Genomic DNA, 13,818 nt, shown 5'->3' with positions numbered 1-13,818 from the left:
TGTCAGGCGAACGCATCCTGCAGGGAGGAACACAGTGTTACAACAACTCTTACAGTGTACTGGCAACGTGCTCTCTAGTGTCAGTGTACTGGCGACGTGCTCTATACTGTCAGTGTGCTGGCGACGTGCTCTATACTGTCAGTGTGCTGGCGACGTGCTCTATACTGTCAGTGTGCTGGCGACGTGCTCTATACTGTCAGTGTGCTGGCGACGTGCTCTATACTGTCAGTGTGCTGGCGACGTGCTCTATACTGTCAGTGTGCTGGCGACGTGCTCTATACTGTCAGTGTACTGGCGACGTGCTCTATACTGTCAGTGTGCTGGCGACGTGCTCTATACTGTCAGTGTGCTGGCGACGTGCTCTATACTGTCAGTGTACTGGCGACGTGCTCTATACTGTCAGTGTACTGGCGACGTGCTCTATACTGTCAGTGTGCTGGCGACGTGCTCTATACTGTCAGTGTGCTGGCGACGTGCTCTATACTGTCAGTGTGCTGGCGACGTGCTCTATACTGTCAGTGTGCTGGCGACGTGCTCTATACTGTCAGTGTGCTGGCGACGTGCTCTATACTGTCAGTGTACTGGCGACGTGCTCTATACTGTCAGTGTGCTGGCGACGTGCTCTATACTGTCAGTGTGCTGGCGACGTGCTCTATACTGTCAGTGTACTGGCGACGTGCTCTTCACTGTCAGTGTGCTGGCGACGTGCTCTATACTGTCAGTGTGCTGGCGACGTGCTCTATACTGTCAGTGTACTGGCGACGTGTTGAAAAGTGTCAGTGTACTGGAGAAGTTTTGTACAGTGAGTGACAGTGTACTGGAGAAGTTTTGTACAGTGAGTGACAGTGTACTGGAGAAGTTTTGTACAGTGAGTGACAGTGTACTGGAGAAGGTTTGTACAGTGAGTGACAGTGTACTGGAGAAGTTTTGTACAGTGAGTGACAGTGTACTGGAGAAGTTTTGTACAGTGAGTGACAGTGTACTGGAGAAGTTTTGCATAGTGAGTGACAGTGTACTGGAGAAGTTTTGTACAGTGAGTGACAGTGTACTGGAGAAGTTTTGTACAGTGAGTGACAGTGTACTGGAGAAGTTTTGTACAGTGAGTGACAGTGTACTGGAGAAGTTTTGTACAGTGAGTGACAGTGTACTGGAGAAGTTTTGTACAGTGAGTGACAGTGTACTGGAGAAGTTTTGTACAGTGAGTGACAGTGTACTGGAGAAGTTTTGTACAGTGAGTGACAGTGTACTGGAGAAGTTTTGTACAGTGAGTGACAGTGTACTGGAGAAGTTTTGTACAGTGAGTGACAGTGTACTGGAGAAGTTTTGCATAGTGAGTGACAGTGTACTGGAGAAGTTTTGTACAGTGAGTGACAGTGTACTGGAGAAGTTTTGTACAGTGAGTGACAGTGTACTGGAGAAGTTTTGTACAGTGAGTGACAGTGTACTGGAGAAGTTTTGTACAGTGAGTGACAGTGTACTGGAGAAGTTTTGTACAGTGAGTGACAGTGTACTGGAGAAGTTTTGTACAGTGAGTGACAGTGTACTGGAGAAGTTTTGTACAGTGAGTGACAGTGTACTGGAGACGTGTATATAGGGGTCTCTATAATAATAATTATAATAATAATTGTTGTAATTAATAATTATTATTCTTCCTTTTGCCGAGTCATGAAGGAAGCGGGCCTCGGGTGAAAGGGGGCCGTGACGATCTCTGTCTGGTACCCGCAGGTACCGGGGGAGACATGATCTCCTCATACAAAATTCCCAGGGGGAATTGTCGGGGTAGACATTGATGGATTATTTATCACTCGTCGTACACGCACAAGGGGACACAGGTGGAAGCTGAGTACCCAAATGAGCCTCAGAGACATTAAAAAGAACTTTTTCAGTGTCTGAGTAGTTAGTAAATGAATACGCTAGAAAGTGATGTGGTGGAGGCTGACTCCATACACAGGTTCAAATGTAGACATGATGGACCTTGAGAAGCTCAGGAATCTGTACATTAGGGTATTGATGGTTGAGTTGAGGGACCAAAGAGCCAGAGCTCAACCCCGCAAGCACAACTAGGTGAGTACACACACGACCGTCAGTCGTGGTAAAGTTGTGGGTCAGGAAGCTCCAGTGTTTTCTGTTAAGTTGGGATGTTAAACAGTCTACAAGCAATGAAAAAATGTGTATACAAGTGAATGAACAACTGGTAAGCTGACAGAAACCATAAGAAAGTTAAAAAAAAGCTGGGACTAGTGTATATGGAATGTGGTACAGTGTGTTGTACCACATTGTGGAGACGACCAGTGGGGTGGCGAGTTGATCTCACACTGACCCCTTGACCTCACCTGCTACTACACTACACCTGGAGAAGACGTCTGGTAACGCTCACCTATTGTGCCAGCAGACCAGTAAGGTAATTGGGACCCCTCTGGTGGCTGAGGTAGTTTATTGTAATGACCAATATCAGGAAGGCCGACCAGGTGAAGCAGCATCAGGGAAGAGGAGGAGAGATGTTACAACCTCACTTAGCCTGTAACCGGATTCTATTTATTTCGAACTATATAAGTTTGCCTTAATGCCTCTTCTTACTTGATCCCACCCCGAGTCACAGGTATGTTATTAGGAACTGGTAGTTATCGTCAATCTCACGGGAAAGAGGGTAAACAACACTAAACAAAACCATCACCAAGTGTACTTCCTAAATATATATATATACACATATGTACAGCACATAACGCCGCAGGTGTCACTTTCACACAGGACACTATAATAGAAAGTGAGATCTCCTAACCCGGCGAGTCCACTTCTGTCTTCTCTAGTACACCACTCAAGGTACCCTCCCCTGAGTCTCTCTTCTATGGTACTCACGCCGGCGAGTTCACTTTTCTCAGAAAATCATTGGCCAGTCCTATACAGTATCGCCATGATAAAAAAAAAACCACTTCTACTCTCTAGCAACACACTGGCTAGCTGCAGCATCACACTGGCTGGCTGCAGCATCACACTGGCTAGCTGCAGCATCACACTGGCTGGCTGCAGCATCACACTGGCTGGCTGCAGCATCACACTGGCTGGCTGCAGCATCACACTGGCTGGCTGCAGCATCACACTGGCTGGCTGCAGCATCACACTGGCTGGCAGCAGCAACACACTGGCTGGCTGCAGCATCACACTGGCTGGCTGCAGCATCACACTGGCTGGCTGCAGCATCACACTGGCTGGCTGCAGCATCACACTGGCTGGCTGCAGCAACACACTGGCTAGCTGCAGCATCACACTGGCTGGCTGCAGCATCACACTGGCTAGCTGCAGCATCACACTGGCTGGCTGCAGCAACACACTGGCTGGCTGCAGCATCACACTGGCTGGCTGCAGCAGCACACTGGCTAGCTGCAGCACACTGGCAGGGGTCTCCAGCAACTCTCGGTCGAGCTTCCACTCAGGCTTCAGCTATAAGAAGTCTTAACTGTCGGATATTTCCGTCTCGTAACTCAACTTGGCTATCCCGAGGTACGGCGGTCCAATCACCAATACTTCACTAGGTATCACAGACAAATCACAATCTGCACCGACTTGGCCCACGTGTTTCTACTGGAACACGTCTTAAGCTCAGGACTGGCCTGGATGAACTGACTCTTGTCCACCAAGGTACCACCCACATCACCTCTGAGGTGTAGAAAATGAATAGTAAAAAGAAAACTACACAGGTGTCAATAAGATCACAACCTTCCACCGGGGAGCAGGAAACGGGGGCGGGTGTGCTCAACAGATGGCGTTGACGTCGTCACACCTCCCCTCCTTAAAGAACTGGGGTCTGGTGCACTCAACAAATAGCGTCGATATCGTCCCATCATTACTTGACATCGCTGAAGAAAGTGATAGGGAAATGTGTTGAGAGGAGTGATTGGATGGAGGATATAATCCTTGCAATTAAAAGAGAGATATTTCAACATATACTGGATGAGATTGAGAAACAAAAACAAGTGCTCATCAGTGACTATATTCAGGGGGAAATCAGGAAGATGAGGGGAGAATGTGAAACCATATGTACACTGCCTGACAAGGAGTTAAGCGCAAGTAGCATTAATATGCATCAGCAAATGTGTACATGACAGTGAGGGTAGACTACAGAATTTGGAGGAGAATCTTACAAAAATTGTTCTAATATGGGACAAAAGATACAACTAGACCCAAGCGGGAAATGATACGGACTCAGTAAGGGCTGCAACACTGTGGGGTACGACCAGCAGGAGGTAGAACACAGAGGAAGTGGACACTTGTCATTTATGAATTATGTGAAACAAAGGCAACATCAAAACATGAAAGATACAGATTGAAAAGTTTAAACTAGGAGAAATATTGAGGTGTATTAATGCTAAGAGGTCAGGAAACGAGATTGAACTCAGCCACCGAATTGGGCCTAATAATGGCAACAGGAGCAAACCTGTTCTAGTGAAACTTTCTGATGAAGAGGCCGTTGATTATATATTCAAGCACAAGCATTTACTAAAGGTCATCGAAGGCTATAATAATGTGTTTATAGACATTGTTATGGAGTTCAGCCCTATTTGAACCAATATCCTGCATATAAGAGTCATATCACCCTGATTTCTATATACTTTGAAGTATGGGGAAGATATTTTGTACATTTAAGGAGAAGTCTGAGATATCCGTTGACAGCAATTATGATTTTTGTTGGCTTTGAAAATAGCTTTAGGATTTTTTTCCCCAGGAAAAGATGGCAGAGGGGATCCACAGTGGAGGAGTGCTTTCCCGCCAAAGGGGGCAGGGCTACGAGGCATTGTGGGAGCCATACCAACCGTTTGCTGATTGGTCAGTAGAGGGGGTGTGGCATTGTTGACCAATAGAATGGCACCCAGGGCAAGACGAAACAGGTCAGCGGGCACCCACAGCTCTAGGCGGGAAGTGAGCGCCAGAGCTTCCCCTGTGACGTAACCGAGCGGAAGTGCGATCGATAGCTCTCTAGTCTGGGAGGCGAAGAGGCCTCGGGAAGGACTATCGGCAGCAGTTACCACTGTAAGCGACGAGGAAGGCTTGTCATCTCCTGGGGAGCATCGTGAGGCAGAGCTTTGCTGGTGGGAAGAGGAGACCAGGAGCCAGAGGCCGACCAGACCTGTGATCGCTTTGAGTCGGCACCGGGAGGAGCTGTGTGTCAGATCCTGCGAGGCCGCCACCATTGGTAGCTCAGTGAGGCTGAAGATAAGACAGGCTGGGTCTACTGAGCAGTAAATTGTTACTGACGACGAGACTACAGGGAAGAGGCAACATATTCAGTAAGTGAGAGAGGAAGCTGTGAGCAGTGCCAGCCTGCAGTGTCTTCAATGTGTGTTTGAAGGAAGAGCTGCAGAGGGGGGGACGTGCACGGAGAAGATGAACCAGCCTACGAGTCGTCTTTGGACCTACGACGAGCCGGACACCAACTGTCATTGCAGAGCAGATCTACGATAGTCGTACACCGATTGCTATCACGACGTCGGATCCACGACTATCGTAGCTGAATGATAAGGTAGATAATCTTTCCCTCCCCATAGTCCCTTGAGTGTCAGGAATCATTCAGAACCTTGTATACCACATATGTAAGACCAATCCTTGAGAATGCGGCCCAAGCATTGAGCTCGAACCTTGTCAAGCACAAGACGAAACTGGAAAAATTTCAGACGTATGCCACTAGGCTAGTCCCAGAACTCAGAGGCATAAATTACGAAGACAGCCTGCGTGAAATGCACCTCACGACACTGGAAGAGAGAAGAGTAAGGGGAGACATGATCACTACCTACAAAATTCTCAGAGGAACTGACAGGCTTGAAAAAGGTAAACTATTTAACACGGGTGGAACGCGAACAAGGGGACACAGGTGGAAACTGAGTATTCAAATGAGCTATTGGGACGTTAGAAAGAATGTTTTCAGTGTCAGAGTAGTTAACAGGTGGAATGCATTAGGCAGCGATGTGGTGGAGGCTGACTCCATACACAGTTTCAAATGTAGATATGATGGAGCCCAGTAGGCTCAGGAATCTGTACATCAGTTGATTAACAGTTGAGAGGTGGGACCAAAGAGCCAGAGCTCAACCCCCGCAAGCACAACTAGGTGAGTACAACTAGGTGAGTATACACACACACACACACACACACATACACACACACACACTGTGTGTGTGTGTGTACTCACCTAATTGTGCTTGCGGGGATTGAGCTCTGGCTCTTTGGTCCCACCTCTCAACTGTCAATCAGCTGATGTTGATTGTCTACCTAACTACCTAACTTGATTGACTATCAACTACCTAACCTACCTAACCTAACCTAACCTATCTTTATAGGTTAGGTTAGGTTAGGTTAGGTAGGCTAGGTAGTCGAAAAAAATTAATTCATGAAAACTTGGCTTATTAGGCAAATCGGGCCTTGCATAGTAGGCTGAGAAGTGCGTTCTGGCTACTAGGTGCGACATATATATATATATTTATATATGTCGTACCTAGTAGCCAGAACGCACTTCTCAGCCTACTATGCAAGGCCCGATTTGCCTAATAAGCCAAGTTTTCCTGAATTATTATATTTTCTCTAATTTTTTTCTTATGAAATGATAAAGCTACCCATTTCATTATGTATGAGGTCAATTTTTTTTATTGGAGATAAAATTAACGTAGATATATGACCAAACCTAACCAACCCTACCTAACCTAACCTAACCTATCTTTATAGGTTAGGTTAGGTTAGGTAGCCGAAAAAGTTAGGTTAGGTTAGGTTAGGTAGGTTAGGTTGTCGAAAAACAATTAATTCATGAAAACTTGGCTTATTAGGCAAATTGGGCCTTGCATAGTAGGCTGAGAAGTGCGTTCTGGCTACTAGGTACGACATATATATATATATATATATATATATATATATATATATATATATATATATATATATATATATATATATATATATATATATATATATATATATATATATATATATATGATGGAGAACAAACATATCGAGAGTCTGAACACTTTTATCTTGGAGAGACAAATAGTAAATACACACAGAAAAACATCAAACACAACTACTGTCGCTGTCAATAAACTTTATTTTGAAGAGAAGTCGTAAAAAAATAATTAAATATTCTTAGAGATAAACAAATAAACATGTATATAAACATATATAAACTAAAAAGTAACTAGTAAACACATAAACTGAAAATGAAATACATAAATTCAGATATGAAAAACAAGAGTGGAAGGGAAAGAGGGTGACAGTGTACAGAGAAGCTGCTGGCTCCTGCTTGCCTCCTCCACTAACCTCGCCATAAAATATATTTCCGATATGGAGCTGAACTGCAAAGAAAAATATTAACACAAAAACTTTACCTCAATGACTAGGTTTATATACAAAAATAAACCACACAGGACGTCGAGGGAAAATAGAGTTTTGCAGCCACAGCAAACATTATCGACCTGTTATCTCGACCTGTTCACCCCAGGGCAGGAACCTGGCCCAGGTCACTCCAGGCCACTGACTTCGACAAGGCCACATGAGACCAGTCAGTTCCCTCAGGACATCTGAGGTCACTGATCTCGCTAAACCACCCGAGGTTAGTGACTTCATCTAAGCTGTCCAACGCCAGTGACCTCGTACAAGTCAGTCGAGACCTTTACCCATATACAAGGCAATAGGGACACATAACCTTATCCCTCCAATGATAATTTCAAAACAACTGGTTTCAAGTGAACTCGTATGTTCTTTATAGACTAGCTGTGTGGTTCCCTTGGTATCCCGCCAACGGGTCATGAATAATGTATAATGTCTTTTCATGAATAATGATTATCTACGTTGTCTCCTTGCCATTGTAAGTCATCAGGTTGCTTCTAGTATTCTACAGTATCTTTAGTATCTCCTGGATACTATAGTTTCTAGAAACCCTCTGATATCTTATGTTGACCTTAAATAATGATCTATGTCAATCTCTATTAACAATTAGTGTTGTCCTGGTATAGTTCAAATATTTGCTCTTTATCTGTAGCGACCTCGAGATATTATTTTTTATTTTTATCTTGGGTGCAAAACACGAACGACCCAAAGATGAGATCCCTAGATGCGTGCTGTAGATGGTCTCGCTTCTCCTCTACTGTAAACTGTAATGTTTACAATGGAAAGCGAAGGGAAGGAGAGAGAGTTATCAGAAAAAATGTATTACAAAGATTTAGCTTGATACTGTGAATCTCAGATTAAGAACAGGAAAAAAACAGCCTAAATTGTAAAGCTGTTCAGTAGACGGTCATAGCAATCAGGAAGGACAACAAACTTTTGTCAAACGCTTATGTGCGACATAAGGGGCCTGACGGCTGAGTGGGCAGCGCTCGGAATTTGTTGTCCTAAGGTTCCGATTTCGATCCCCGGCGGAGGCGGAAACAAATGGGCAGAGTTTCTTTCACCCTGATGTTCCTGTTCACCTAGCAGTAAATAGGTATCAGGGAGTTGGACAGCATGTACGGGCTGCTTCCTGGGAATGTGTAACAAAAAGGAGGCCTGGTCGAGGACCGGGCCGCGGGAACGCTAAGCCTAGAAATCATCTCAAGATAACCTCAAGATGACATGATGACTGATGCGTTTCATAAGGTGGTAGAGGGGAAGAAGAGGGGCGGGGCAGAAGGGATGACGGATAGCAAATATCATTTAAAATTTAGCACCAACACCTCTGTCCACACTGTTTATACGAGTACTTGCTGCGAGACAGATGCAGACGAATATGGGTTGCATGGCCTGCACTGTGGAAAATCAGGCAGTTGGCACTCGAGACACGACGAAGTTAATGACGTCCTTGATAGGAGCCTTGCCTCTGCCCAGTGTCCAGCAGAGAGAGAGCCCCGCAGTCTACTGAACCGTAACTCTGCTATCTTTGCCCGCCGACCAGATGGAATCACACTGCGTCCTTGGAAGGGTGGCAAGGGAGCTGTAACATGCATGACCCCCCCCCCCTTAGAGTTCACACCCAGGGAAGCCTTCTCCAAGAGGTCAGCCCAGATGACCTCCGGATTATCTTGTATGTTGATTAAAAAATTCCTGGGTTAGTCTTAGTCAGCTAGTTTCAAGTATGTAATATTTCATGATACTCTTGTCAAACATTGCAATGGAATTAGACCCCAGATTCTTATGTGTAAACATCCATGGATCTCCCCCTTTTAGCCAGGTCAAAGGTCAGTCACACTTATAATTAATAAATACTCTCTTGAACAGTGTATGGTGAATGTCAAACAAGCTTAATGAAAATTCTTGAGTGTTTGTGCACGTGTGGCCCGACCTCTTGCATCTTTGGTGTAGGTAGCAACAGCAAATCTTCCCCTCCCCCTTTTTCGAGGTGTATATGTATTGGTCCTGTAGAGACTTAGGGACAGATTGCCGGACACCGGGGTCCAGAGAGGGCTGTGGAGAACATCGGGAGGTGACAGAGGGAGTGACAGAGTAAATCCACCAGATGGAGAGACAGAGGTCTTAAGGTAATGTGTGTGATCTCTGAGGTTTTGTTCCATGTCTAAATTTCTTAACTCTTGGCCAGTGTTAGAGTAGGATTTATAAGTGGTGATTAGCATAATTTTGGTCTCAATAAACTCGTGTTAAATTTCCCGTCTGTGTCAATTGTTGAATCCTCTTAGCCTTTTGGATATAGTGGCTGACAACCGTCCCATAATTAATGACAGTTATAGAAAGTACTCTCCATGTCATGCAATGTTTCTTGCCTCGTTGCTTGATATAGTCTCAATGGTCAAGGCAGATGGTGGCAGCGTTTTTAATCCTGTGTTGCATTTCCTTATTGGCAGTGTATCTTTTGGTTCCGGTGTAACCATCATATGTCAGCTCATATTACAGTGTTCAATAACAGTGTTACCAAGTGCAACCGATGGGAAGTGCTACTCAGGATAAGTAGTCTTATATTATTAGTTTAGTATACATTATAGTGGAGTATCCATTTCTAGGGGTGTTATAGCCGACCAGATGGAATCACACTATGTCCTTGGAAGGGTGGCAGACAGATGGTGCGGGACTACACTTGCGTATCCACCCCTCGCAACCACATACATTGACCTTTCTAGCGACCATGCAGGAACCGCAAGGACACAAAGAGAAAGAGACTAGTCAACCAAGTACAAGGAAAGAGATCACAGGTAGAGCTTCGTTCCAATAGGATCGGAAACCCTTGGTTCATTAGGAGAGTGTGCAAGAAGGTTTCCTAAGGACCTTTGTTCCAGGCTCATTGACTCTACAAGAGACACTAAAGCGGCAAGTTTTCTCTTCTAGCGCCTCAGTGTCGCGATCTAGAGGAGTGAATGCCCGATGCATCATCGGTTCCTGCCCGGCGTCGAAGGAGTTTGAAGAAATCTACAGCGTCTAGGAAACAAACTTCACCGTATTCACTTCAAACATTTCTCGTAATGTTCTCTTTTTGTAAACAATCAGATAAGTAAGTGAATAACCTTGTATAATAAAATGTACAACATAAAACAAAAAAGAGGGGTGGCAGGAGAAGTAAACACTCATACGTATTCAGAGTTAAATGGCAAGTATTCATCTGACTGCTCAGGTGTTTATATCTGTCAACACAAAGTACAACTGGATATAATGAATTAAAATGAAAAAAGTTTAGATTGAGAAAATAAAGTCATCAATACTAATCTGAAGAGAGGGTACCGTGTGGACTACCTGCACCTTCCACCCAGGTTCGAGATAATCAATCACAAAAACATATATATATCCAAGTGGGTGAAGAGTCCTTTTAATAATATCGCTATTAAAGCCGGCAGCGAAAAGGACAATAATGGAGTAATAAATTAAAGTCGAGAATTAAACTCTTGAAATAGATAATATATAAACTATAAATCAGTAAATAAGTTAAAACAAAAAATAGAATGAAAAAGCTGCAGAAGAGAAAGAAGCAAAGTGACACACGAACAAGGAATAAAAGAAACTGAAAGGACACGAAGGAATCGAGGATAAATTCTTTAAAGAGGAAAACTCTTAAAAAAATGATGAACTAAAATCAATCAATAATTTTGCAATATCAAATTGGAAAATGTTTTAATATTGTCATATGTTTTTTATTTTTAAATGTGAACAAAACATGAGGCAGAATGTGGCCCCCGCCAGACTCCTCTGACACCCTGCTGCTGCTGTTGTTGGCAGTGTGTGCCTCTACCAGACTCTCTTCTGACACCCTGCTGCTGCTGTTGTTGGCAGTGTGTGCCTCTACCAGACTCTCCCCTGACACCCTGCTGCTGCTGTTGTTGGCAGTGTGTGCCTCTACCAGACTCTCCCCTGACACCCTGCTGCTGTTGTTGGCAGTGTGTGCCTCTACCAGACTCTCCCCTGACACCCTGCTGCTGTTGTTGGCAGTGTGTGCCTCTACCAGACTCTCCCCTGACACCCTGCTGCTGTTGTTGGCAGTGTGTGCCTCTACCAGACTCTCCCCTGACACCCTGCTGCTGTTGTTGGCAGTGTGTGCCTCTACCAGACTCTCCCCTGACACCCTGCTGCTGCTGTTGTTGGCAGAGTGTTGCGAGCTGTGTTGCAAGCTCGCACAGATAATAATGTTAAGGTATAATACCACAGCACTTCTATGACAATGGTATTATATAAGCTCACAGCACTCGCTATAATAAACACAGAGTGTTGTATTATATTCCTAGTGTTGGAATATAATTAATGTTTTTTTAAATTAATTGGCTGTTGATTGCTGGTGTTGACTTCTTGATGTGTAGTGCCTCGCAGACGTCAAGCCGCCTGCTATCAACAGTGAAAAGAAACATAAGAAAGATAGAGAAAATTCGTGTTAGAATTATTAATCTTACTTTTTCGGTCATATTTAATAATTATATATATATATATATATATATATATATATATATATATATATATATATATATATATATATATATATATATATATATATATTAGTATATTTTGGTAGCAGTCTTTCCTGTAGACATATATTATTAAATATGACCGAAAAAGTAAGATTAATAATTCTAACACGAATTTTCTCTATCTTTCTTACGTTTCTTTTCACTGTTGATGGTAATTCAAAGATCAATTCTCCAAAATTCATTTTTATTTCTAGTCTGACGCGACACTTGAGCGCGTTTCGTAAAACTTATTACATTTTCAAAGACTTTAGTTTACAAACACACAACTGAAACTGGATAGAGCTTTACACATCTTCGAGGTTTATATCTACATTTGGGTGAGGTGGATGAGGTGAAAAACGAGCTTAAGACATTGTATATTAGGCCTAGGATTGCCTATTTAGCCCTAGGACAGATTGGGTTAAGTTCTGTATTTACTGTTCCATTTCTTTAGCAAACATTTGAAGTAATCCTGTACTAATTAGCAGGCAATTTCTTGACTCGACAGTTCAATTTTGTACGTTTGATTAAATAGTTGCTATAAATACATAATTTCTGGGAGATGGGCTGTAAAGATACGTATACTCAGAATATTAGACTAAGTTTCTAGTTGTTGGCCAGAAAATACAAATTAAAAATAATTACGATTGACACCCTACTCAGTTTCGTCTAAAAAATGCCTGTAACGCATATATGTTAATATTAACGGGTGTGTGATGGTTTGCATGGCACATCTGATCCAGAAAAATGTTGCAGTTTTAAATGAATACATAAAATATAAATTAAACATTAAACAACATTGATTGAAAAGTACGACACGTTTATGTTTTAAAGCACACATGATACCTGATGTGTTATTAGCCCGAATCACAGTCGAATATTTGTGAAGAGGAGTCCACTTCGACTGTGCTTCAAGAAAGCATCACAAACGTTTTGTCGCAAGGAGAAGGCATGACAACTTCGATCGTAATGCAGGCCTGAATTACCAGTTATTTGGAGAAGGCATGACATGTGGTCGACAGATACAAGCTTGCACCAATGAAAAAAATTGTTAATAAATAAAAAAAATCCCTTGAAAGTGGCTAAACTCACCCAAACTTGGAGTCGAGGACCATCTTGGAGCGGGAGTCTCCCACACAGCCACACTTCAGCTCGCTCGCTTTCCTGACGCAGTTGGCTAAAATTACCACCCTTGTTTCACTCCTCACGCCCTCCTCTACACTATCTATGCGATATTCCACAAGAAAAAAATAATCACACAGGAGGTCCAGGGACTCGAGAAGATAACACAAAATCTAATTTTTTTCAAGCTGACCACTTATGTTTTGTTTCTCCAATCACTGTTTATCGTTTACACTTCCCTTAGATGCGTTTCTTAGTGGCCTCGGTGGTGTAGTATACGTTTGTGTGTGTGGAGGGTGACGGGAAGACTCGCTAGAAGTGTGTGTGTGTGTCGAGGGGCGACGGTCGTTGGCGGAGAGGGCGACAAAGATGAGGGCGTCAACGCTGCAGGAGGAGGCGTCAACGCTACAGGAGGAGGCGTCAACGCTGCAGGAGGAGGCGTCAACGCTGCAGGAGGAGGCGTCAACGCTGCAGGAGGAGGCGTCAACGCTGCAGGAGGAGGCGTCAACGCTGCAGGAGGAGGCTGCTACTGTTAACTCGTGGCTCGTGATACTGGTGGTAATTTTAACTGGCGAGGCCCCGTGTGTGTGTGTGTGCTTTCGTGCATGCGTGTGTGTGTGTGTGTATTAGGGGTGTACTCGCCCAGTTATATTTGCGGGGCGTGGGATACAGTTCTTGGATCCCGCCTCTCAACCCTTGGTTGACTAGTGCATTGGTCCCAGAGCCTGGTGTATAAATCTATACACTTCTATATTGGAGCGGAGTCTTGAAGTGGGTACTCCGCTCCAATATAGAAGCATCAAGAAATATG

General features: G+C 43.8%; 1 protein-coding gene across 1 annotated transcript in view; it reads right to left on the bottom strand.

Moving 5' to 3' along the window:
* The window catches only part of LOC123754261 (ras-related and estrogen-regulated growth inhibitor-like protein), a 46,522-nt gene extending 32,940 nt beyond the window's left edge, over positions 1–13,582 (bottom strand). Inside the window, exons 1-2 of the mRNA XM_045736494.2 lie at positions 12,978–13,582; positions 1–17 (exon numbers count right to left, since the gene is read on the bottom strand). The exon at positions 1–17 is cut by the window's left edge and continues 63 nt beyond it. Of these exons, the coding sequence (XP_045592450.1) occupies positions 1–17; positions 12,978–13,000 (40 nt within the window). The 5' untranslated portion in view covers positions 13,001–13,582. The remainder of the gene's footprint in view (positions 18–12,977) is intronic.
* Positions 13,583–13,818: the final 236 nt, after the last annotated feature.

This window comes from Procambarus clarkii, chromosome 18, assembly GCF_040958095.1.
Source record: "Procambarus clarkii isolate CNS0578487 chromosome 18, FALCON_Pclarkii_2.0, whole genome shotgun sequence".
In the NCBI taxonomy this organism is placed as follows: Eukaryota; Metazoa; Arthropoda; class Malacostraca; order Decapoda; family Cambaridae; genus Procambarus; species Procambarus clarkii.
Note: the sequence above shows the minus strand (reverse complement) of the source record. Positions and strands in the feature narration are given on the sequence as shown.